A 22,751-nucleotide genomic window follows, 5' to 3' on the forward strand; every position below is an offset into this window, starting at 1 on the left:
CAGGAAGGCAGCAAGCTGGTCCCTGGTGTCACAAAGGTTGAGAAACACTGGACTAGCCCAGGCGAGTTTTTCTTTGGCGCACACAAGGTAGCCTTCCCCCAGAAACGTCTGTAAATCTGTCTCACCTGGCAAGAAATGCTCCGCTTCCTTATAGAACGGACTTTGCTAGCAGTGTTGTTGGTCCTCCCGTCATGACAGGCGACCCTGTTCCCTGATGAGAAGCGTAGAGCCTGTATTTATATTAAAACCAGAGATATTAAGAATGTTTTATATTGCACCAAAGCTCCCGTGGAATAACAAAGTGCATTCTGTGCTACTAAGGAAGCTCGATCCGCAAACAGTATGTAATAAAAACCGAAACAGCCAGCCCAGCAACAGACACCGTTTATACAGTGATGAACGTCTCACTTACCAGGCTGTTTGTGGCTGTTTGCCACCCTAGATCTGGGATAAGAATACATTGGAATGCAAGCGAATTCTGACTGGACACACAGGTTCCGTCTTGTGCCTGCAGTATGACGAGCGGGTGATCATTACTGGATCTTCTGATTCAACCGTCAGGTATGTACTTCTGAAACTGAGCTTTGTGCCCTCAGACGGTACTGAAAAGATTTTTTTTTAATTGTTCTCTGTTCAGCCTTTTTCACGGAGTCGTCCCAGTGAGCTCCTTTCTAGCAAGAAGCCCTACTTGTTTAAAAATCAATTTGCCACTCAAGTGTTGCTGCCTATTACAGGGAAATGGAAAATAAGCAAAGACTGGAGATTTCCAAGCTGGGTTAAGGAGACTTTTGTGAATTTTTACTAAGAATTTACTAAGAAACTGCCCTGGGGTAGAGATTTTTAAAGACCTTGGTTAGGTTTTCAAAGCCATGCAGGGGTTTTAGCCACACCTCTTCCATTAGATTTAATACAAGATGCCTGGCTAGATTCCCTGTGTGTCTTTATTAAATTTCAACTAAATGGTTTTTTACCACTCTATGACCTTGTTCTCTTCGCTCATCGCCAAACCCATGCTGCAAGGCTGGACAGTTCAAGTTAGAATCTACTCTCCAGATGGGAAGGTCACGGGACCTGGTTCAGGAGACTAGAGTGGGCAAAATTGTAATGAGATCACTTCACGAAATGAAAATATCTGGAAATACATGTTCAGCTGTTGAACTAGAGACTCACCAGCTCACTATTGTGTATAGCAGGAAGTGGGGAGGGACATTTCTCCCTTGGCTGGGGAAGAAGGATAGAGCTTGGCCAGAAGAATAGGTCTCCCTGTGCCAGTGTGAGTAGGAGGTCCCCTCTTTCTGCTTGAGTATGAACTATGCAGCTCCAAGCAGCACTGTTGAAAGCAGGCCAAAAGTTATGTCAGTTGCCTTTTCTGCAGCATTTGCTCTCATGCTCCTGTTCCCGTGGCTGCAGGCTCCTCCTCTCTGTTGTTGCCGAAACTCATTTTGAAGCCACCAGTCATAAGCAGGTGACCCTAAAATTCAACCCCTGCGTATTGCACACACAAGCTTGTGGCGCTGGGAGTTCTGTTGGTTCCTACTATTTGCATAAATCCAGAATTCATGCCAAATCTCTTACTGGGACATTTAACCAGCGCTGAGATCGGATGGGGCAGCATTATGTTTAACTCTGAGTACAAAAGAAAAGGCTGACCGATGTGAAAGACTCTGTTGTTTCCCAGTCCATGGTGGGAAGGTCAAACTGCAGACTGGGTACTGCCTAGAATACTTCATTTCCCGCTGTATCTATAAATATGTGCACTGACCCCAGAGGCTCAACGATGGAACACTTTTAGCCCTTGAGAAGGAGGGCTTCATCCAGTTGGCTGTACAGATGGACTTTAACATTTCTCCAATACAAAATCTCAGGGACCCACCTGACCAGGTAAGTCATTAGATCACTAGCTCCTGCTCAGTTTGACAGCCCTTTCTGTATACTGCTGATTTTCTAATGGCACATTTCTGTAGTCCACAGCCTTCGTTCCTTCACATACTGGAGTCAGCCGTCTTTGTGCTTTCCACCATAAACGGGTGTCTGTCTACACAGCCTGGGGCTCCATGATTTTCACTGAATTGGTTACTCAGAACTACTTACCAATCTCTCTATCTGTGCAGGGCTTTGGGATAGTGATTCTTGACCACCAGATGATGTGCTAGTAGGTGAACTTCAGGCTGAGTTCTTTAGATTCACTTGAGCCCTAGTGCATAGCTGCGATCCCCTACCATTTAGCTGTGTGCTTTCTACCGTGCAATAAAGTGTGGGCTGTTTATGGATGGACATAAAGGTGTACATATGCACACACATACACAGTGCAGTATGCCTGGCTCCCCACGAGTGCAAGAGAGAGGCCTCCCCTGAAGAATATACTTACTGCCTAGCTCTTCCTGGCATTTTTTGGATGTCTGCTGGATGGAGTGAGATTCTTATGTTGTTCTGCAATGTGAGGGTGTGATTTTCCCAGGAGGGTTTTGTAATGCCAATGCCTGGTGCTCAGATAACTCAGCGATGAGCACTGTAGACATGCCTTTAAATAAATGCAGTGGGAAGGCGTGTGGTTTCCATAACTTTGTGCGGAGATGGGAATGTTGTAAGTTGTGCTTTCAGATTGAAAAGAGTGGGCACAATGAATGTGAGACTCCAGCTGTGATGTGCGTTTTCACCAAATCGCATTTCCTTTGAGGTGCAGTGACTCAAAAGAATCATAGAATCATAGAATATCAGGGTTGGAAGGGACCCCTGAAGGTCATCTAGTCCAACCCCCTGCTCGAAGCAGGACCAATTCCCAGTTAAATCATCCCAGCCAGGGCTTTGTCAAGCCTGACCTTAAAAACTTCCAAGGAAGGAGATTCCACCACCTCCCTAGGCAACGCATTCCAGTGTTTCACCACCCTCTTAGTGAAAAAGTTTTTCCTAATATCCAATCTAAACCTCCCCCACTGCAACTTGAGGCCATTACTCCTCGTTCTGTCATCTGCTACCATTGAGAACAGTCTAGAGCCATCCTCTTTGGAACCCCCTTTCAGGTAGTTGAAAGCACCTATCAAATCCCCCCTCATTCTTCTCTTCTGCAGGCTAAACAATCCCAGCTCCCTCAGCCTCTCCTCATAAGTCATGTGTTCTAGACCCCTAATCATTTTTGTTGCCCTTCGCTGGACTCTCTCCAATTTATCCACATCCTTCTTGTAGTGTGGGGCCCAAAACTGGACACAGTACTCCAGATGAGGCCTCACCAATGTCGAATAGAGGGGGACGATCACGTCCCTCGATCTGCTCGCTATGCCCCTACTTATACATCCCAAAATGCCATTGGCCTTCTTGGCAACAAGGGCACACTGCTGACTCATATCCAGCTTCTCGTCCACTGTCACCCCTAGGTCCTTTTCTGCAGAACTGCTGCCTAGCCATTCGGTCCCTAGTCTGTAGCGGTGCATTGGATTCTTCCGTCCTAAGTGCAGGACCCTGCACTTATCCTTATTGAACCTCATCAGATTTGTTTTGGCCCAATCCTCCAATTTGTCTAGGTCCTTCTGTATCCTATCCCTCCCCTCTTTCTTTCTTACTGTTAAATTTTCCAAGCCAGCAATAACTCTTGCTAGCAAGAAGGTGGGAGTGAGTTCATCCCCTCTTTCTTTCTTACTGTTAAATTTTCCAAGCCAGCAATAACTCTTATCCTGGGCTCATGCAGAGCAAATTTTGCCTTTGGTAGGCACCAAAGGTATTCTGCCACAGCAGCTAGTATACTTCATGGCATGGCCACAGTGGTACAGTCAGCGCTTCAAACTACAAATATGTACCCTGGGAGTTGGGGGAGTTTGTACTCAGGTGGCTAGCCCAAGCTGCTGCCGAGGCCATTGTGGCCTCCCTCCTATTTTCAGTGTGCGAGCTCAAGGAGAGCTCGCGTGTCTGCCTGCCTGCACTAGGAAGCACCCTCCCAGAGCTGTGTGGACATATCCCAAATGACAGGTGTAACGCTGCCTGAAGTGGCTCAAGAGCATGGGTACCAACCTCTGGGTACCCTGTCAGGAAGCAGGGCACAAGCCCCAAATTGGCTGTGCGTCCTATACTTAGAATTCACCAACTAAATATCAGAGAGAAACTCTTCAGGTGCTATAACAGCCTAAACATGGAGTCACAGACAGTCCTCTTGGGTGCTCTGATCCAGCTCCCCACCCAATTGAGCCTGCCTTTGTTTTACACAACGGATCACAGCAATATTCAGATTACTCCATCCCAAAGGACCAGTCACTTACCCGAGGTCAGTCGCACCTTAGATCTCACTGACTATGCTAGTAGCCAATCCTACAATAAACTACCTACACATTTATTAAGTAGGAAAAGGAAACGAGTTATTTACATGGTTAAAGCAGGTAAATATAGATGCATAAATGTGTTACAAGCTTAAGTGTCAAAAAGTAATAGAAGCTTCTATAGTCAACAAGCTCTGTATGACCATTAGGGCTAACCCAGGCTGGGCACTGGGGACCTCTTGCTTATGTCTAAAAACCTTGCCACCAGAATCCAAGTAGCACAGAGATCCAGTTCCTTCTTGTTAGGGGTTTATTATTCCCTCCCCCACCATGTGTTCTGAGCTGCAAGCTCAGCTGATGGGAGGAATCCACTTGCATGGCTCATCTTCATGTAGGGTGGGGGGGATGCGATGGACAACAAACATCTTTTGTACTCTTTATAATCCCACAGAAGTCTGTCAGGTGTTGATGGACCTCCTAACACCTTCCTTGGAGATCAGCACTTCACACTAGTTAATGTCTCTCTCCTGTCTGGGATTTACAGAGTCACAGAGCCTCACAATACAACCACTCAAATATTACCTTACAATAAGGGATACAGATGCTATAAGTAAGATTAATTTCACTCACAAGCATTCAGTAAAGTCTAAATACATTCTTACAATTCTAATGCCTATTTGAAAAATACTAACACACAGGTGAGCCAGACTGATTCCAGGTATATGTTTCAGAGTAGCAGCTGTGTTAGTCTGTATCCGCAAAAAGAACAGGAGGACTTGTGGCACCTTAGAGACTAACAAATTTATTTAAGCATAAGCTTTCGTGCACTAAAGCCCACTTCATTGGATGCACGCAGTGGAAAATACAGTAGGAAGATTTTATATACACAGAGAATATGAAACAATGGGTATTACCATACACACTACAACGAGAGTGATCAGTTAAGGTGAGCTATTACCAGCAGAGGAGGGGGGGGGGAAAAAAAAAAAAACCTTTTGTAGTGATAATCAAGATGGGCCATTTCCAGCAGTTGACAAGAACGTGTGAGGAACAGTAGGGAGGGGGAATAAACATGGGGAAATAATTTACTTTAAGTAATGACAGATCCACTCCCAGTCTATTCAAGCCTAATGTAATGGTGTCCAGTTTGCAAATTAATTCCAATTCAGCAGTCTCTCGTTGGAGTCTGTTTTTGAAGTTTTTTTGTTGTAATATTGCGACTTTTAGGTCTGTAATGGTGTTTATTCGTTCACCTGCACATCTACCAAACACCATCATAGGGCCTAATCACATCAGCCACACTATCAGAGGCTTGTTCACCTGCACATCCACCAATGTGATCTATGCCATCATGTGCCAGCAATGCCCCTCTGCCATGTACATTGACCAAACCGGACAGTCTCTACGTAAAAGAATAAATGGACACAAATCAGACGTCAGGAATTATAGCATTCAAAAACCAGTCAGAGAACACATCAATCTCTCTGGTCACTCGATTACAGACCTAAAAGTTGCAATTCTTCAACAAAAAAACTTCAAAAACAGACTCCAACGAGAGACTGCTGAATTGGAATTAATTTGCAAACTGGACACCATTACGTTAGGCTTGAATAAAGACTGGGAGTGGATGTGTCATTACACAAAGTAAAACTATTTCCCCATGCTTGTTTTCCGCCCTTACTGTTCCTCACACGTTCTTGTCAACTGCTGGAAATGGTCCATCTTGATTATCATTACAAAAGGTTTTTTGTTTTGTTTTTCTCTCCTCTGCTGGTAATAGCTCACCTTAACTGATCACTCTTGCCGTAGTGTGTATGGTAACACCCATTGTTTCATGTTCTCTGTGTATATAAAATCTTCCTACTGCATTTTCCACTGCATGCATCTGATGAAGTGGGCTGTAGCTCACGAAAGCTTATGCTCTAATAAATTTGTTAGTCTCTAAGGTGCCACAAGTCCTCCTGTTTTTTTAGGTATATGTTTGTCAGTGTTCAGTTCACACATGGGGACCTTCACGTGAGCTGGCACCTTCTCTCCCAGCATCACAGTAGGTATCACTTTGCATTTTCAAATAAGCTTGCCCTGTGACAGGAGGGAGGCATCCAGAGCCTACTCGAAAAGCTGTCCCTTTGAGAGGGGTTAATGGGAGGTGACATGCACTCTTCAGAAACCCCTGGTTTTTAGGACTGAGAGTTGCTGCAGCCCAAGTTTCATGATGGGTTAGAGCACACAAAACAGAATTCAGAGTAGCAGCCATGTTAGTCTGTATCCACAAAAAGAACAGGAGGACTTGTGGCGCCTTAGAGACTCACAAATTTATTTGAGCATAAGCTTTCGTGAGCTACAGCTCACTTCATCGGATTCATAGAATGGAACGTGGGCATTGTTACTATAGCATATGAAACAACCATTTGTATTTCATAAACATGAGTGACGTTTTTCCTCTCCTTCACATCCCTGCCGTGTTTAATTGCAAGCTTCGTTAAGGGAGGAGGGATTCAATTTCCACAGCCTTTTGCTATTTGATAATACAGCCATTATGCTGCTGGAGTTTAGTGTAGCTGGGGTTCAGGGGATGATAGTGCTGCAGGAAGCTGCTGAACGGAATTTTGCCTTGAGGTAAAGACCTTCACAAACAATGCACCAAAAGGAACTGTGTCGCTTTTTAAACTTTAATATCCCTGACGCCTGTCCTAGAAGCTCTTTAAATTGAGCACGTTCCTGATTCTTTTAACCACAAGTTATCCTTTGTGTGTAATAGACTATACCTATTAATGGTCAATTGACATAAAAACTCTGTATTAATTTCTGCCTTGTCAACAAATTCCTGAAACGTAGTAGTGTTCCTTTGTGTGTTTTCAGGATAAATAATTTGCTGCTGTTAGAACCCCATCTAACCCAATAGTGTAATTTTTTTAATGATTCTTTTAGATTTGCTAACAAAGAAAAAGCACACTCTGGTCTTCTGCTACTACAGAAAATTGTCCCCTTTGTTGGCAGTCCCAGCAGCAAGGGTGAAGTTTGAATGGACCATTGGGGGTGAACTTGCCTCTAGCACTGGGTCTCCCCAGGTCAGGGTAGATAGGCATAACTTTGGGGGTGGAGAGAGCTGCCAGCACAGCTAACAGGGGACTTCAATCTCCAGGGCTGCCAGTCTGGTACCTTTCATCAGCACTACACAGTCACTTCATTACAAAACGCTTTGCTGTGTTGTTGTTATGGGGCTAATTGCATTGCAGGTTTTTTGGTTGCTGGACTTCTTTAATATTTTCGTAATCAGCTCGTTTATGTGATATATCTTGTCATGAACTATTCAGCAGATTCTAGGTTTAGTATGTGATGTTTGCTTGTAATAAAACCAAAGACTTGATTTTTCTTTTCCTGCAGAAAAATCAAACGTAATTTCTTTTTCACCCTCTTTCCCTTCCATTGGTTTGAAATATTGTGTGGATTTCAGGGTGTGGGATGTAAATACCGGCGAGATGCTAAACACGCTGATTCACCACTGCGAAGCAGTGCTTCACCTGCGCTTTAACAATGGCATGATGGTGACTTGTTCCAAAGACCGTTCCATTGCCGTCTGGGACATGGCTTCCCCGACAGACATTACCCTGCGGAGGGTCCTGGTAGGACACAGAGCTGCTGTCAACGTAGTGGACTTTGATGACAAGTACATTGTGTCAGCATCAGGTGACAGGACTATAAAGGTAAGAAATTTCAGAGGTTGCTTACTTACAGCACTTGTCATTGTTAACCAGAAAGAATGACCAGATTCCTGAGAACGTAAGAGTTGGCGATGTTAAAACTCAGAAAAAAGCCAATTCATACATAAACTATTAATCGGTTTCGAAAGTGCTATGGTTTAGTTTGGGAACAAGTCCTAATATAATACAATAAAAGCTCTGTGTATGAAGAGTCAGTCTGTTAACTGTAGAAGTCTGTAGCCATGTGTCACTGGTAAGGTAGTGTTCCCTACGTCAGAAACAATGTCTTGAATTTGACTTGTGACCTCGAGGTTGTGATGACTTTTTGAACATTCTGGACACACCTGTTTCTCCCACAGGTCCCTCCCCTCTGTTAGTTACCTCTTAATAATTAGGCCCTGTGTGTTTTCTCTCCCCATCTCAGGTCTGGAACACTAGTACCTGCGAGTTTGTGCGCACCTTAAATGGCCACAAACGAGGCATTGCGTGTCTGCAGTACAGAGATCGGCTAGTAGTGAGTGGCTCTTCAGATAACACTATCAGGTGAGAGGCAAGTTCCCATCAGGGAGTTTTGCGCACGGTGTTCTCGTTTCCTGCAAGGCCGTTGTCTCCAGTTCACTTGGGACATGCCGAAGTTAGATAACCGAAATGATCTGTGCCCATTTTCCCTGGAACTGGGCAGCCTTTGCTGTAGAGTGCTGTGAACTACTGAAGGGGGGTATAGAAAGCCATTTTTCTGCATTGCCTTGTAGCCTCCCTATCTCACGAGTGCCATACTAATCAGCAAGTCAGGCTGGTTAGACAGTTTTGGTGAGTGAAATAGCTGGCAAGCTGGGTCAGACATGCAATACAAAGCATTTAATCCTCTGCAGAAATCTCCTGGGCTCACACCAAACTCCTCTTGTGGTGCTTGGCATCTGGTATAGTTTGGAATAGCTGGTTGAGAGCATGAAGTTCAGTTTTCTCCCTCTTGCACTTTCCTGGCTGCCCTAATGGCAGCCTGAGATGTAACCCAGTTCATGCCGGGAGTCAGGATTTCTTGGTACATCATGCAGCTGCAACTAGAGGGATGTACCATTATCTCCTTAACTAGCGTTGTTCAGTAAACTTGAATCGACGTGAAACTGACTGTGGTAAGTGGCTGGATCATACAAATGAGTGGTTGGGTTGCCTCCCTTTTACCCGTCACCTGCTGGTTTAGAGGAGAACTTTTCCCTGCAGCTGAAACTTGGGAATGGACTGTCTGCTTTCTTGTTTTACCAGTCCTCTGTTGTCAGTGGTGAATACAGAGGCTCTTGTTTGCTGGGCGCCCTTCCCCACAAGCAGCCACCTTTTCCTCCTCTGAATTCCACAGGAAGCTGACACTCCTGTCTGTGACACCACAAGGTGATTGAACCAATTGTGCTGTGCCAAATTTTGCATGCTGTCTGCTTGATGACATGACCTAGTAAAAGGACCAGCCAGATTGAGAGAGCACTGACTCCTGCTTCCTTTTACACAGTGAAATGGGGGGAGATTACATTGTGCTATTTTTCTAAAACACCCTTAAGTGTGGCAAGAAGATTGTGCACTTGAATTTGAATAAATCCTTTTTTGTACGGTACTTTGAAACTCAGAGCCAAAAGAAATGGGAGTAGAAAATAGTTAAGTATCACAGCATTTAGAAAATCAGCTAAAATACCACTTGTAATAACCAACAAAAATTTCAGTACAGTAATCAACCTAAAGAGGAATACAGTTACTCTTATTCTTACACTGAATAAAATTCCTAGTTGATAGATAAATTGTGCTATAATTTCATGAAAGTTGTCAGTGAATCTTAGCTGAACCCAAGTCCAGTGGCCCTCAAGTCATGGTGAAAGGTTTACCTGCTCACTTACTCTGCCAGCCTTCCACAAGCATTGGTTGAGGGTGGGTATCTGTGGGAAGGTGATAAGAGTGCAGCTTACTAAGTAATCTATGTGGATGTCTTGATGTATGTTTGATTTTAATTTACATGAGATACAAGATGTTGGCCTTCAATTGGGTGAAGTATGATGTGAAATTTGAAGTTTGTAACTTCTGAAATTTGATGTCCTAGAGGCTGAAAACCTTTAGACTCCCTAAGAATTTTTTTTCAGAAGGGAGTGTTTTAAAAGATTTTCCAATTCTGTAAATAGAGTGTACAAAAGAGTAGGAAATTAAAGTTTGTCTTCCTTAGAGATATAGTCTATCTGAAAATTATTTGGGTGGGATTTCAGGTCAGTTCTGCTACTGATGCAAGTCAAATTTTCCAGCTGAGGAACGGGCCCATCATGTTTCAAGGCATTTAAACCCAAAAACTCAATACAGGGAGCCATTGAGGCCAGGGTGTTTCATTGTTCCAAATATAAACTATCAGTAGAGAAAAGAGAAGAAAGATCAAGTGGTGACTTGATCATGGTGTAGGAGTCCCTTCACAGGGAGAAAATAATGGATATTAAAGGACTCTTTCTTTAGTACTGAAAGGCATAACCAGAACCAATTGCTGGAAGTTCAAGCCTGAAAAATTCCAATTAAAAATAAGACACCAGTGTTTAACCGTGATTAACCATTGGGACAAGCTTCCAAAGGAAGCTGTGGATTCTCCATCTCTTGATGGCTTCAAATCCAGACTTGGATGCCTTTTTGGAACTTGCTTTAGTCAAAAACAAGTTATTATCCTCAATACAGGGTAACTGGGTGAAAGTCTCTGGCCTGTGTTATACAGGAGTTCAGGCTTGATGATCTGTTGGCCTCTCTGGCCTTAAAACGTGAATCATTCCCGCAGCGCCCCTATGCACTAAGGCTACACCTCTGCCTCTGTGTAAAACATCCCACCAAGCTGAGCCCTTCTCAGGCGGCAGCTGCTTCCGGGGCAGGGAGGCGCTTTGCAGCAGTGCTGCTGCGCGTCCTCCACCAGAACTGCAATGAGATTGCACAGGTTAGGAGCCAGGGCCGACTATTCAGAGTCACTGGTTTGCCATGTGTCAAGTCACTTGACCTCGTACCCACTAGAACCTGAACGTAACGTAGCAGGGTTTTCTTTGAAAAATATGCTCCAGCTGAGCTGCAGGAAAAAAGTGGTGGGGTTGTGGGGTGATGAATTCAATACCTTCCACATTTGCGCCATCTGGATCTTTATTTCCAGAGAACCCGTTGACCAATTATAATCTGAAACCAAATATTTCATTGCAGTAATGGATTGTCAGACTTTCTCTCCTCTTCTTCCTAATCTCTTCCAGGTTGTGGGATATCGAGTGTGGAGCGTGTTTACGAGTACTGGAAGGCCATGAGGAGTTGGTGAGATGCATACGCTTCGATAACAAGAGGATAGTCAGTGGGGCGTATGATGGGTGAGATGGTTAACGAGGTTCAGACACCTAGTATCCCTCTTCCTCCCCCTCAAAAAAATTAGACCTGTTGTCAGTTGTGCTATTCTCACATTTATGGCCAATATATGAGAAGTGTGTTACGTTCACCTGGCCTTTCCCTTTTCTGGATCGGGTCTTCTGTGGTGTGCGTTCTCCAGCAGTTTCACGTGGCAGATCCATGCAGAACTCCTCATGCTTAAATCACTGACAGCCAGATCAGCTAGTTCTCTGCCCAGGAATGTAGCAGATCAGAGCACCGAGGCCATAAGGTCAGTGTCTCTTGTCTAGCAGTGGCCAGACCTGAAGCTGCTTTTTCTACAGCTCCCACAATTCCTGCTGCTTGTTTTGTTCCACATAAGTGCGCGCACATCTACCTACTCCCTTCCCCCACGTAACTGAGTAGTATAGAGAAGTGAACGAGCAGAGACGCAGCCAGTCAGAGAAGGCAACAAAGTGCAACAGGCGGACTGAAAAGCACACAGTGAGTGTCGTGGCCTGGAAACTCCTGTCGATAATCTAGGGCAGGGTGCTTAACCAAGCGTTGCTGCTTGCACTGTGAAAGGGACTCCAAAGAGCAGGGTCCTTTTCCAGCACTCTCCACTGCAGCTAGCCAGATGTCCGTGGCACGAGGAAGAGGCTTACTTCACTCCGGAGGTTGTATTTGCTATGGTGGGCTAGCTTCCTGGTACATTGCTGGTGTCCAGGCTCCCTTGGGGAAGAGCTGACTTTCCTTTTCCAGGCTTGAATAACTCTGAGCTACACTGGGGTCTTGTGTAGCTAATTTGGATAGCATGTCCCCTGTGCTACCAAGTCAGCTTCCTGCTCCTGGGCAGGGAGTCCCTCTACTAGTGTATAGAATCCCACTCTCTTCCAGCCCTACACCTGCAGACTGATTTAAATGAGGGTGCGTGGGTTCCCACACTTCATTCTCCCCCATCCTGTTGTTAGCACCCTTCATACTACAAGATAGTCACTACATTGTACGAGGGAGGAGGGCATGTGACTGAACTCTAGGGGTGACCGTATGGCTTAAGGGTGAGGGAAATCTCCAGCCCAGCCCTGTTTGATTTTCTGTAATAAATCTGACATTGCGATCTGGTGCAGTCTAATGCTAAGACATGGGTGTCATCACCCCAGCTTTATAGCTAAACCCCAAACCTCTAGCAAGCTGGATACCAGTGCAGTGGCATGCCTGGGCTGTGGAGCAATGGAGATGCACCTTTTCCTCCCCACTGAATGTGTCCTGTTTTCTGAAATGCTTGAGCTCTCGTGGTTCTTGTGGAACCTGCCTGTGGCTGCCCATAGCAGTAGTTTGCCCTGGTAGAGCAATCCTAGCCTGCCTGCCTGCCTACATTCTAGGAGGAAGGGACGCGCTTGTACCAGTTGAAGGAGGGGATGAATCCACACTGTGGAGACTTAGACACGCTTTTCTTCTTGTCCAGCAAGAGGCTTTATATAATGTGTCACATTATCTGTGTATAAACCCAAATGCATTCTCACAGCTGTGATCACTCCGTTTCATTGCCTTTGGCCTGTTTGCCATTAAGGAGGAAGTGTCTACATTAACCTTCACCCAGGTTTCTACATTAGTTACTGTCACCTGCTTTTTTATGTAATTCATTTGTATGGTAACCATATACTTTCACCTGTAAGATCAGCAGGCTTTACCCAAGAGAGCATGTGAGAGCCAGGTGTCAAGAGCAAAAAGGTTTCTGTATGTTTCCATGAGCCGGATGTATTATCTAAGCTGTTAACTTTAATTGCTGATGAACCATTTAAACTTTTCTCTGTAACAAAGCTTTGGTGCTTGTCCCTCTTTCCTCTCCAGGAAAATTAAAGTGTGGGATCTTGTGGCTGCTCTGGACCCACGTGCTCCAGCTGGGACCCTCTGTCTGCGAACCCTCGTGGTAAGAGCTTTTGGTTGGGGGGGGGTTTCAAGGTGGGGGCGGACAGCCTTTGTCAAAGCTGTATTACGCCATGAAAGCTTGAGCTGTTGTAGACAAAGTTCAGATGAAGTAGATGATGATAGGCCCCAAAGGGCAGGCTTGTAGATGTGTCTGAATGTAAGGTATTATGGGATCTTTCACCCAGAAAGACTTTCAAACCAGAGCCTTGCAAAAAGTGCCATGGGACCTTTAACACAGTCAAGGAATCTGTTTTACAGCCTCTTCGGCAGCCCCTAACGATACACCAGGGCATCAGCTTAGTGCCAGTCCCAAGGGAGAATGTTCTGCTCCTGAACACCCCTGTCACCACTTCAAACATTGGAAGTCAGTGGAGCTGTGATACTTTGCACCAGCTGAGGGTCTGACCTCAAGGGCATGATACCCTCCGCTGAGCATACCTATGGAGTCTGCATAATCTATTAGAGACTAACAGATTTATTTGAGCATAAGCTTTGCTGTAGCTCACGAAAGCTTATGCTCAAATAAATTTGTTAGTCTCTAAGGTGCCACAAATCCTCCTTTTCTTTTTGCGGATACAGACTAACACGGCTGCTAGTCTGAAACCTGCATAATCTATGTGCTGCTGAGTGACCAGGACTTTTCCTGGACCTCTTTCTTCTCTCTGGCAGTTTTTTAATGTTGCCAGACTATTGTTGTTAAAAGGGGTAGTTAAAAGAAGTGCTTTCATCCCTTTTTAAAATTGATGTTAAGTTCATAACTAAAATCTATTTGTGACATTTTCTCTTCAGCACCCACATGCTGGGTTGTGTTTATTGTAGGGTTGCTTGTGAGGCCGAGTTGCTGGCATTGATTATTAGACACAGGACCAAAAACATCACAACTGGCACTAATTGGCTCCCTTCTTGGAAATCTAAGCAGAGGTGCCTCGGATGGAGTGGGCCACAGACGCTGAACCCGTCAGCCTTCAACCTTGTCTACACTAGCATTTTTCTTCTCTCCCACTGGTGCTCAGTATGGGTCTAAATGATGATGGTAAAAGTGCCATTGGCTATTGCTTTCAGCAGAGTCACACTAGTTGTAGAGTAATAGGGGAAGGTTTTCAAGAAAAATGCCAGTGCAGACAAGGTCTTAGGGGTGATCCCTCTAGGTCAGAGTTGAGATATATTAGCAAGAGGCCAGACGAAGCTTGGCCTACTGCTGTGCTTTTTCTGTGGCATTCAGCATCCAGTTCACTTTGAAAAGTCAGAGAAGAGGACATTAAAGCACTGGCTTTGGGGAGAGAAACACTCAGGCTTCAGTGGCGTTAGTGTATGTCAAACCTGGTCATATTTCTGGGGTTCTATGGCCATTTCCTTGGCTGTAAACCTTCCACGTATTGAAGCTCGCCAGTTCTCGAAGTTAGTGTTCAGAGGAATCTCCCGTGTGTTGCTGAATGGCATGTCTTCAAGCAATACATTGGAAGCCCCACTTGTTAGCACAGCAGAACTGCAAATAGTGCAATGGCTCGTACCCAAAAAACCCCTTTGTCATGTATCAGCTGCAAACCATGGAGCGGCCCTGTGCCTGTGAATATACAGACCCAGAGAGTCTGAGACTTCCATACATTAACAGTAAAAAGAAAAGGAGTACTTGTGGCACCTTAGAGACTAACAAATTTATTTGAGCATAAGCTTTCGTGAGCTACAGCTCACTTCATCGGATGCATTCAGTGGAAAATACAGTATGCATCCGATGAAGTGAGCTGTAGCTCACAAAAGCTTATGCTCAAATAAAATTATTAGTCTCGAAGGTGCCACAAGTACTCCTTTTCTTTTTGCGAATACAGACTAACACGGCTGCTACTCTGAAACCATACATTAACAGTGTTGATCCTGTTCCAATCTTAGACCCTGCTTGGGCACTGTGGTTTTTCTGCTAACCTGGGAGGCTTAATTTAACTAGTGCAATTCCATTTGCATTTTCCGGCAGTGAAAAATACAGGTATCCTGAATAATTGCATTATAAATCAGAAATTGTGGGATGAAAACATTGTAGGAATCTGTGAATGGATGCCTAGAAATCCCCGTTTGTAGGAGTGAGCGAGCTAAGGGGAGAAGATAGGGCATGGAGCATTACTTTTAGGGTCTTTCATGCCTGTAACTGCAGAGCATCCTAGTATCCGATTATTCATGCTCTTTTTTCTTCCCTCGTCCTCCAAAATGAAACCTCTCAATAAACGTTGCAAGCCTCCTGCTGTTTGTGTTCAATTTTCAAGCAGTAGGAGAAAAGTCTGCAGATAACAAATGCTCGCTGCGTGCCAGTTCCTTTCATTTTTCCCTCCTTTGGATGGAGCAGCTTCCCAAGCTGAGAAATAAGTATGGCGCAGCTTTACATTTCAAGCTAAGGAGGCCAGGTTCTTTTGGCTTTAACTTACAATGGGAAGCGTGCATCACACCAGCTGCCCCTGTGATTTTAAAGGGCAAGCAGAGTGATTAGTGCATAGGATCTTTAGGTAGAGGGATTTCATTTAGTAAACACTGATTGAAAAGTTCATTTTCAAAGCAGTCTTTCAAAGTACCTGTCTCTTTCAGTCTCCTTGTGGCACCTGCTATTGTCGTGACTTTCCCCAGCAGGAGCTCTAGTCTGTTGGGCACACGAAACACCATTCTTATTTGAATACATGCCAAGCCAGACTCCTGGAGTATCTGTCTGTTTAATTAACTAGAATTTTAAAACTAAGGATGCTACTTGTAAGACAAACCTTATTTAAAACAAAATAGAACTTGCCTTACAACTATGGAACGGTCCTTTTTCCTTGCATTCAAAAAGGAGCTGCATTTCAGAGTCCTGCTCTGTCAAAACAGTAGCTTCTTGTTCGGTGGGCAACTGTTCTGTTGATGAGTATATTTGAGAGACCTTTCATTTTTTGTGATTTACCCATCTTAAAACTAGCTGTCGTGGTTAGAATATCTTATCACATTTGGTTTTCTTTATACCACGTCTGGCAGCGTGGAAGGCATAACAAGGAGCCACATACTGATACTAAAGTCAGGAGGCATTGTGCTGGTTTTGATTGCAATGATTCCCTTTTGACCAGGGAAGCTGCTGCCCACGCCTGCAGCAGGGAGCACCAATAACAGCTAGCCAGCACATGTAGGAAAGTGTAGTGAGTTGTGCTTTACAATGTGCAGGATCTGGCGTAGATTGCCGTACTCTTTCCACTCAGCCTCCTAGAAGAATACAAACTGCCTCTAAAGAAGGGCCTTTCCTGCGGCTACGTTTACAACTGCTTAGGAGGAATCATTACAATGTCATTTTGACTTTATAATGGTCCCCTTTGTCTCTTCCATTTTAAGCTGTTTCCTCCTTCAGCAGTAGCAACAGTGCCAAGCAGGAGACTCAGGATCAATTCATAGATAGAATCATAGAAGATTAGGGTTGGAAGAGACCTCAGGAGGTCATCTAGTCCAACCCCATGCTCAGAGCAGAACCAGCACCCACTAAATCATCCCCGCCAGGGCTTTGTCAAGCCAGGCCTTAAAAACCTCTAAGGATGGAAATTCCACCACCTCCCTAGGTGTAACCCATTCCAGTGCTTCACTACCCTCCTAGTGAAATAGTTTTTCCTAATATCCAACCTAGACCTCCCCCTCTGCAACTTGAGACCATTGCTTCTTGTTCTGTCATCTGCCACCACTGAGAACAGCCTAGATCTATCCTCTTTGGGACCCCCCCTTCAGGTAGTTGAAGGCTGTTATCAAATCCCCCCTCACTCTTCTCTTCTGCGGACTAAATAAGCCCAGTTCCTTCAGCCTCTCCTCATAAGTCATGTGCCCCAGCACCCTAATCATTTTCGTTGCCCTCTGCTGGACTCTTTCCAATTTGTCCACATCCCTTCTGTAGTGGGGGGCCCAAAACTGGACAGAATACTCCCGATGTGGCCTCACCAGTGCTGAATAGAGGGGAATAATCACTTCCCTCAATCGGCTGGCAATGCTCCTACTAATGCAGCCCAATATGCTGTTAGCCTTTTTGGCAACAAGGGCACACTGCTGACTCATATCCAGCTTCTCATCCACTGTAATCCCCAGGTCCTTTTCTGCAGAACTGCTGCCTAGCCACTCAGTCCCTAATCTGTAGCAGTGCATGGGATTCTTCTGTCCTAAGTGCAGGACTCTGCACTTGTCCCTGTTGGACCTCATCAAGTTTCTTTTGGCCCAATCCTCCAATTTGTCTAGGTCACCCCGGAACCTATCCCTACCCTCCAGCATACCTACCTCTCCCCCAGCTTAGTGTCATCCACGAACTTGCTGAGGGTGCAATCCATCCCATCATCCAGATCATTAATGAAGAAGTTGAACAAAACCATCCCCAGGACCGATCGCTGGGGCACTCTGCTTGATCCTGGCTACCAACTAGATATCGAGCCGTTGATCACTACCCATTGAACCCTGATCTAGCCAGCTTTCTATCCACGTTGTAGTCCATTCATCCAATCCATACTTCAACTTGCTGGCAAGAATACTGTGGGAGACTGTATCAAAAGCTTTGCTAAAGTCAAGATATATCACATCTACCGCTTTCCCCATATCCACAGAGCTAGCTATCTCATCATAGAAGGCAATCAGGTTGGTCAATTGCCAAACTGTCCCTGTTCCCCTATAACCCACTGCTGGTGGAAATGCTATGGAGGCAGTGCTGAGCTGCATAGTAGGAGGTATGAGGCTATCGCTCTGTCAGCCACACGTAGCCGCTCTGGAGAAGAGCTGTCCTATGAGGAGTGCTCGGTTTAAGGGCATGGGGCTCAGGGAGCAATGTCTCCATGCACGTGTCTGCTCTGGTGTGTGTTCCCTGCTGAAGGGCCAGGTTCCAAATATGGCAGATGTACTTTTACGCAACTAGCTTGTACCACAGAGATAATGGCACACAGTAGCCATATAGGGTTTACTGACCAAAAACTGTATCAATTATTAATGTTCACCATGCATTCCCAGCAGCCAGGCAGTCTGTAAAGTAATCCCTGCTGTCTCTCTGACCCTCCTGGTTAGGAGCATTCTGGGAGAGTCTTTCGACTCCAGTTCGACGAATTCCAGATCATCAGCAGCTCGCACGATGACACAATCCTCATGTGGGACTTCCTGAATGACCCAGCTGCCCAAGCAGAATCGACCCGCTCCCCATCCAGAACATACACCTACATCTCCAGATAAATAACACTACACTGTACCTCACGCGCACAGGTAAAAACGGGGCACAAGGACATGTGGGCACTGGGGAGAAGAGGCAAACGTTGAGCTGGAATGATTTGTTTGGGTGGTCAGTATCTCCCATCTTGGCTGGTGGTAGTTATCCCTCCAGGAGGCAGAGAACCTTTTGGTACCTTCGAGCAGGACTTGTTGAAGGGTTCCTGGCATGTGGCACCTGCAGTCCTTATACCCAGTTCCCCTTTTGGCCCAGCTTCCCCTCAACAATTAAATCAGCAGTTGTTGCCACCCAGCCAGGAAGAGTGGGGCATGGGCGAGGGGAGGTTCTTCAGAGTGAATGGAGGAGCTGCTGCTTAACATGGGGGTGCAGGTGGTTTGATACTGGGCAGTTGTCACCAAGCTAGAAGGTTCTGCCAAATCATGGCAATTGCACTTCCTCCTAGGTAGTGACGGCTCCGTTCTCCCAAAGTTGGGGAATGCAGGATAATGGATTTGGCCAGTGGAGGAGGTACAGACGAGCGAGTCCAGCCTGATTAAATGGAAATTTGCTGATGTATAGTATTATCTATTCATAAGGCCCAACGCCCTAGCCGCATGAGTTGTAGGCTGCTAAGATCAAGCTTTGCCTGTGTGTGTGTAGTGTTAACCCTCTAGCTTTTATCCCAGCAAGGAGAGTTACCACTTCTGGGCTGTTACGGGGGATCTTAATGGATGACCAGATTAATCATCGAGCTGGATTTGACTTGGAGGTGTGTGGGGTATTATGGAGGGTGCTGCTTAGGATGGGCTTGGGTTGTACCCTGTGGTTAGCGTATCTGCCACCCTTGCCTTTGCGGCCCTGGGTGGCAGTTTAGTTTCACTGGTGGGGGTGAGGCAGGTTCTCTGTGACAGGGCGTGGGAGCACCACCTGCACTGTGCGCCCCCTGTTCAGTGTGTAAATACACCTGGACTCTCCAGAGCTCTCAACCCAGCACCAGCCACCTCCTCAGAATACACGGGAAATGAGAGAGGTGTTCCTTAAAAGGATGAGTTTGGTGCAAAAAAGGGCTCTTCTTGTTCCTTTTTTTTTCAGAACTCGTTTAAGCTGCAGTATTTAAATTATCTGCCAATGCCGGGACAAAAGAACTATCCACGTAACCAATCCTTGCGGAAGAGAGAGGCTCTCAGATTCATTTCTAGAACAAAGTTGGCCTGCGGTTGATCTCCGACAGGGTCTGCTCAGCGCAGCTGACTGCTGAAGTGCTGCTATATCAGAAGATGTCTTTGGTCTTTCATGAACGATTAACGTTTTTAAACCAGCCCTCTTCCTTTTCCCCTCTGCCTAGCCACTCCCCTCCTCACTCCCCTGTTTTTCCCTCTTGCCCCAGTCACAGATGTCCTATAAATATATTTAACGTGTTGCCAGAATTTGTTGCTTTGGTGTTAAACAGAAGACTCATTGCCACTGTGCATCCTGCTGAGAGTCACTTCCGAGGGGGGGGAAGGGGCTGCTGCTTAGAATATTAAACAACATCATTGCTGGGCTTTTGTAAGACCATGTAACTGCTGACTCTGAAAAGCAACAAACGCCGTGTTGGAGAGGAGGTGAGAGCCCCTGCTGCCTTTGGGCATTCTGTCCGGAAAGTGGGGCTTGTGGAGCTATTCAGCATCTGAAGCTGACAGTTTGGAGCCAAATCCGCCTCTTGCTTTCATCTCTTGCTTGTCCCTCTAACTCTTTAGAGGCTGGATGTGTATTGCAATTTCCCTCCACAGTCATTGGGCTGCCAGTCTGGGCAGTGCCAGTCCACAAAAGGCTAAACTGGCTTCTGCCCAAGTCCCATATTGCCTAGGGGTGGGAATCAGTTCCAGGAGGGCAGGGGGCAGTATTTCACTGTCAAAGACATTCTCTGTACCCAGGGCAGGGGTCTGTTTCTCCTGCTACTGGCCCCGAAGGCCGTGCGGATTTTGTTAATGGTTTACGATTTCTACTTCTGATCAGATAGAAACGTGAGGCTGGGGTGAGGAGAAGACTCTGGCTCCCTCTTTCCTCCTCCCCCAGGAGATGCCACCGCCAGAGGGTGGAAGAGGGAGCCGCAGAGGACCTTGTTAGCCCAGCTTTGGGGGGCTTTTGTGGCTGACCACATCCCTAAATAAGAATATAAGAGCTGCTGTGGTGAGTCAGATGAGTGGCCCAAGTAGCCCAACATCCTGTCTCTGGCAGTGGCCAGCATGGTGCACTGTGACCCAGGAGGGCATGGCTGGGTGGGGTCCTGTGGCTGATAGGGCAGATACAGCCAGTTGGCTGGGACAGGCATGCGTGTTTTCTCATTGGTTTAACCAGTGGGATTGTCTATCTTGGCCAGCTGGCTGTACCTCTAGGCCAGCTCTGCAGTAATTCTGGGGGCTGGCGCTGCCAGTCCCCACTGTGGGCGAGGGAGATGAGCCTTGTGACCTTCCTGAGCCCCAGCCTTCTCTGCACTACAGTTTAGGAACAGGACGATAATTAACCCATGTCTGATAATCACCCTGATCCTTCACATGCTAGCTGAGACCTTTGAGAACTACTGTGGCTCAGAATGGAGAGCATCCCGCTGGCAGGCAGAACACGAGGAGCAATTCTCCACGTCTCAGCCAGTCAGCTAGACCAGAAGGGCCAGTGGGGGACCCCGCAGGCGCTGGCTTCCCCACTGCAGCAGGAACAGCAATCCGAAAGGCCTTGCTTTTGGAAGAGGAAGGGTTAAATGAAATAATCTCCAGTCATTCCAACCTCAGTTGAGGGTCTGTCAAAATTTCTGGTACAAACCTTAGGCCCAGTTCTCCCACTGCAGGTCTTGAACGACACCCATTGCCTTCACTGGGAGTTTGTCCTGTCCTGCACTGGGAAACTAGAACCCTTTATCTCCTCAGCTAAGGTTGGAACTTGGCAGATGGGAGATTTGACTGGTACATTCTCGCCAGCCTTGTTCTGCCGGGGGTCACGATTGCATCACTCTAACTAGCTTTGCTGTCCTTTTTCCACCAGCGACGTTTTTGCAAGTGACTAGCCCAATATACGAGACTCGCTCTCGGTGACTTGAGGAGCTAGCAGATGGGAAGGCAGTGGAGACGTTGGAAGAGCTGGTAGAGCTCAGAGTACTCAGAACAGCTCCAAAGGAGCGTGAGAATCAGTGCAAAAAGAAACACCCAGCTCTCGTATGTCTTCAGGAGGGCCTAGGACCCAGAGCGACTCTAAAGAGCCTCTTAGTCAGAGCTGGTCATTGACATGCCTCTGACTTTCTATTTGTTTAAATTACTATTGTAAAAAGAGCAAAATAAACGAACTCCGTTCAGATAACATTCATGGTCTGACTCAGACGGGCAGAGGCAAAGAAATGCTGAGTCAAGACCAAAAGCTTATCCTTAATACTAGGCTGAACTATTGCCGAGGTCACTGGGTGATCAGACATGCTGGATCCCCAAAGCATGGGCAGAGACGGGTGGATCATTTTTTTCGCTCTGAATTGCTCCGGCTGAAGTGGAGTTCCAAGTCTCATCCTTAATGTTGTTTGAACACAGCTCCTTTTTGTGTAGTTGTTACAAAACTGCAGTGTGGCTGTGTGAGAGTGGACATATATATGGAGCTGGCTGCAGACTCAACAGCTTTTCTTTCCTCCATTTGTCTTGTCGCTTTTCGGCTACAGGCTGTGCTAGACGATCATGACTCTTCGCCTTGGATACTAGAGAGGTTCTCACTGTTTTATCACTGTCCTTGGGGGCGGTGCCTGCTAGTGTGGAGTTTGTTTTGCTAGTTATGAGGACTTGGGGAGATGCAGAATGCTTACTGGCCAAACATGGAGACAACACTGTTGCAAATCATCATTGGTTGTCCTAGCCCTGCTGTTCCATGCTGCTATTTTGAAACTTCTAAGCACTGTTGGGTTTTTTTTTATTTTTTTATTTTTTATTTTTTTTTATTTTTTTTGTATGGTGTATAGTAGAGTGGTGGTTGACTCTTCAGGGGGGACTATGTCTGGGTACTTAAATACAGAATAGCTCAATGGAGAATCCTACCCCAATCCCAAGTTCCTTCTGATGTCTAAGAAGGAAACTGATCTAAGAAACTCAAATCTGCCACAGCTCCCAGCCTTGGGGTCATCTGCTGTTCAGCATAGGAGGAATAATGTGGTTATTAGACCTTCATGTCAAGACCAAGGTGGCTTTCTACCTTCTCCACTAAGGATCTGTGTGTGAAGATTTCAATGTGAATTGGCTGCGTAATCCCCAACAGGGCTGGAGTAAATGCAGCATTTAAAAAGAAAAGAAAAATGAAATTAGCCTGCTGAAAGGAGCTAGAAGCAAGGGCTAGAGGTGTCCATGGACTTCA

At 45.9% G+C, this 22,751-nt stretch overlaps 1 protein-coding gene across 17 annotated transcripts in view; it reads left to right on the forward strand.

Moving 5' to 3' along the window:
• Nucleotides 1-19,808, forward strand: part of BTRC (beta-transducin repeat containing E3 ubiquitin protein ligase) — a 167,735-nt gene extending 147,927 nt beyond the window's left edge. For 16 of the 17 annotated variants that reach the window (XM_077823297.1, XM_077823302.1, XM_077823300.1 and 13 more), the window contains 7 exons: nt 443-561; nt 7,702-7,951; nt 8,373-8,491; nt 11,191-11,301; nt 13,148-13,226; nt 18,254-18,445; nt 19,482-19,808. In XM_077823297.1, coding sequence (XP_077679423.1) covers nt 443-561; nt 7,702-7,951; nt 8,373-8,491; nt 11,191-11,301; nt 13,148-13,226; nt 18,254-18,415 — 840 coding nt within the window. In that variant the 3' untranslated portion in view covers nt 18,416-18,445; nt 19,482-19,808. The remainder of the gene's footprint in view (nt 1-442; nt 562-7,701; nt 7,952-8,372; nt 8,492-11,190; nt 11,302-13,147; nt 13,227-18,253; nt 18,446-19,481) is intronic. The other variant, XM_077823296.1, reaches the window with a different exon arrangement.
• Nucleotides 19,809-22,751: the final 2,943 nt, after the last annotated feature.

This window comes from Eretmochelys imbricata, chromosome 7 (genome assembly GCF_965152235.1).
Source record: "Eretmochelys imbricata isolate rEreImb1 chromosome 7, rEreImb1.hap1, whole genome shotgun sequence".
NCBI classification, from domain to species: Eukaryota; Metazoa; Chordata; order Testudines; family Cheloniidae; genus Eretmochelys; species Eretmochelys imbricata.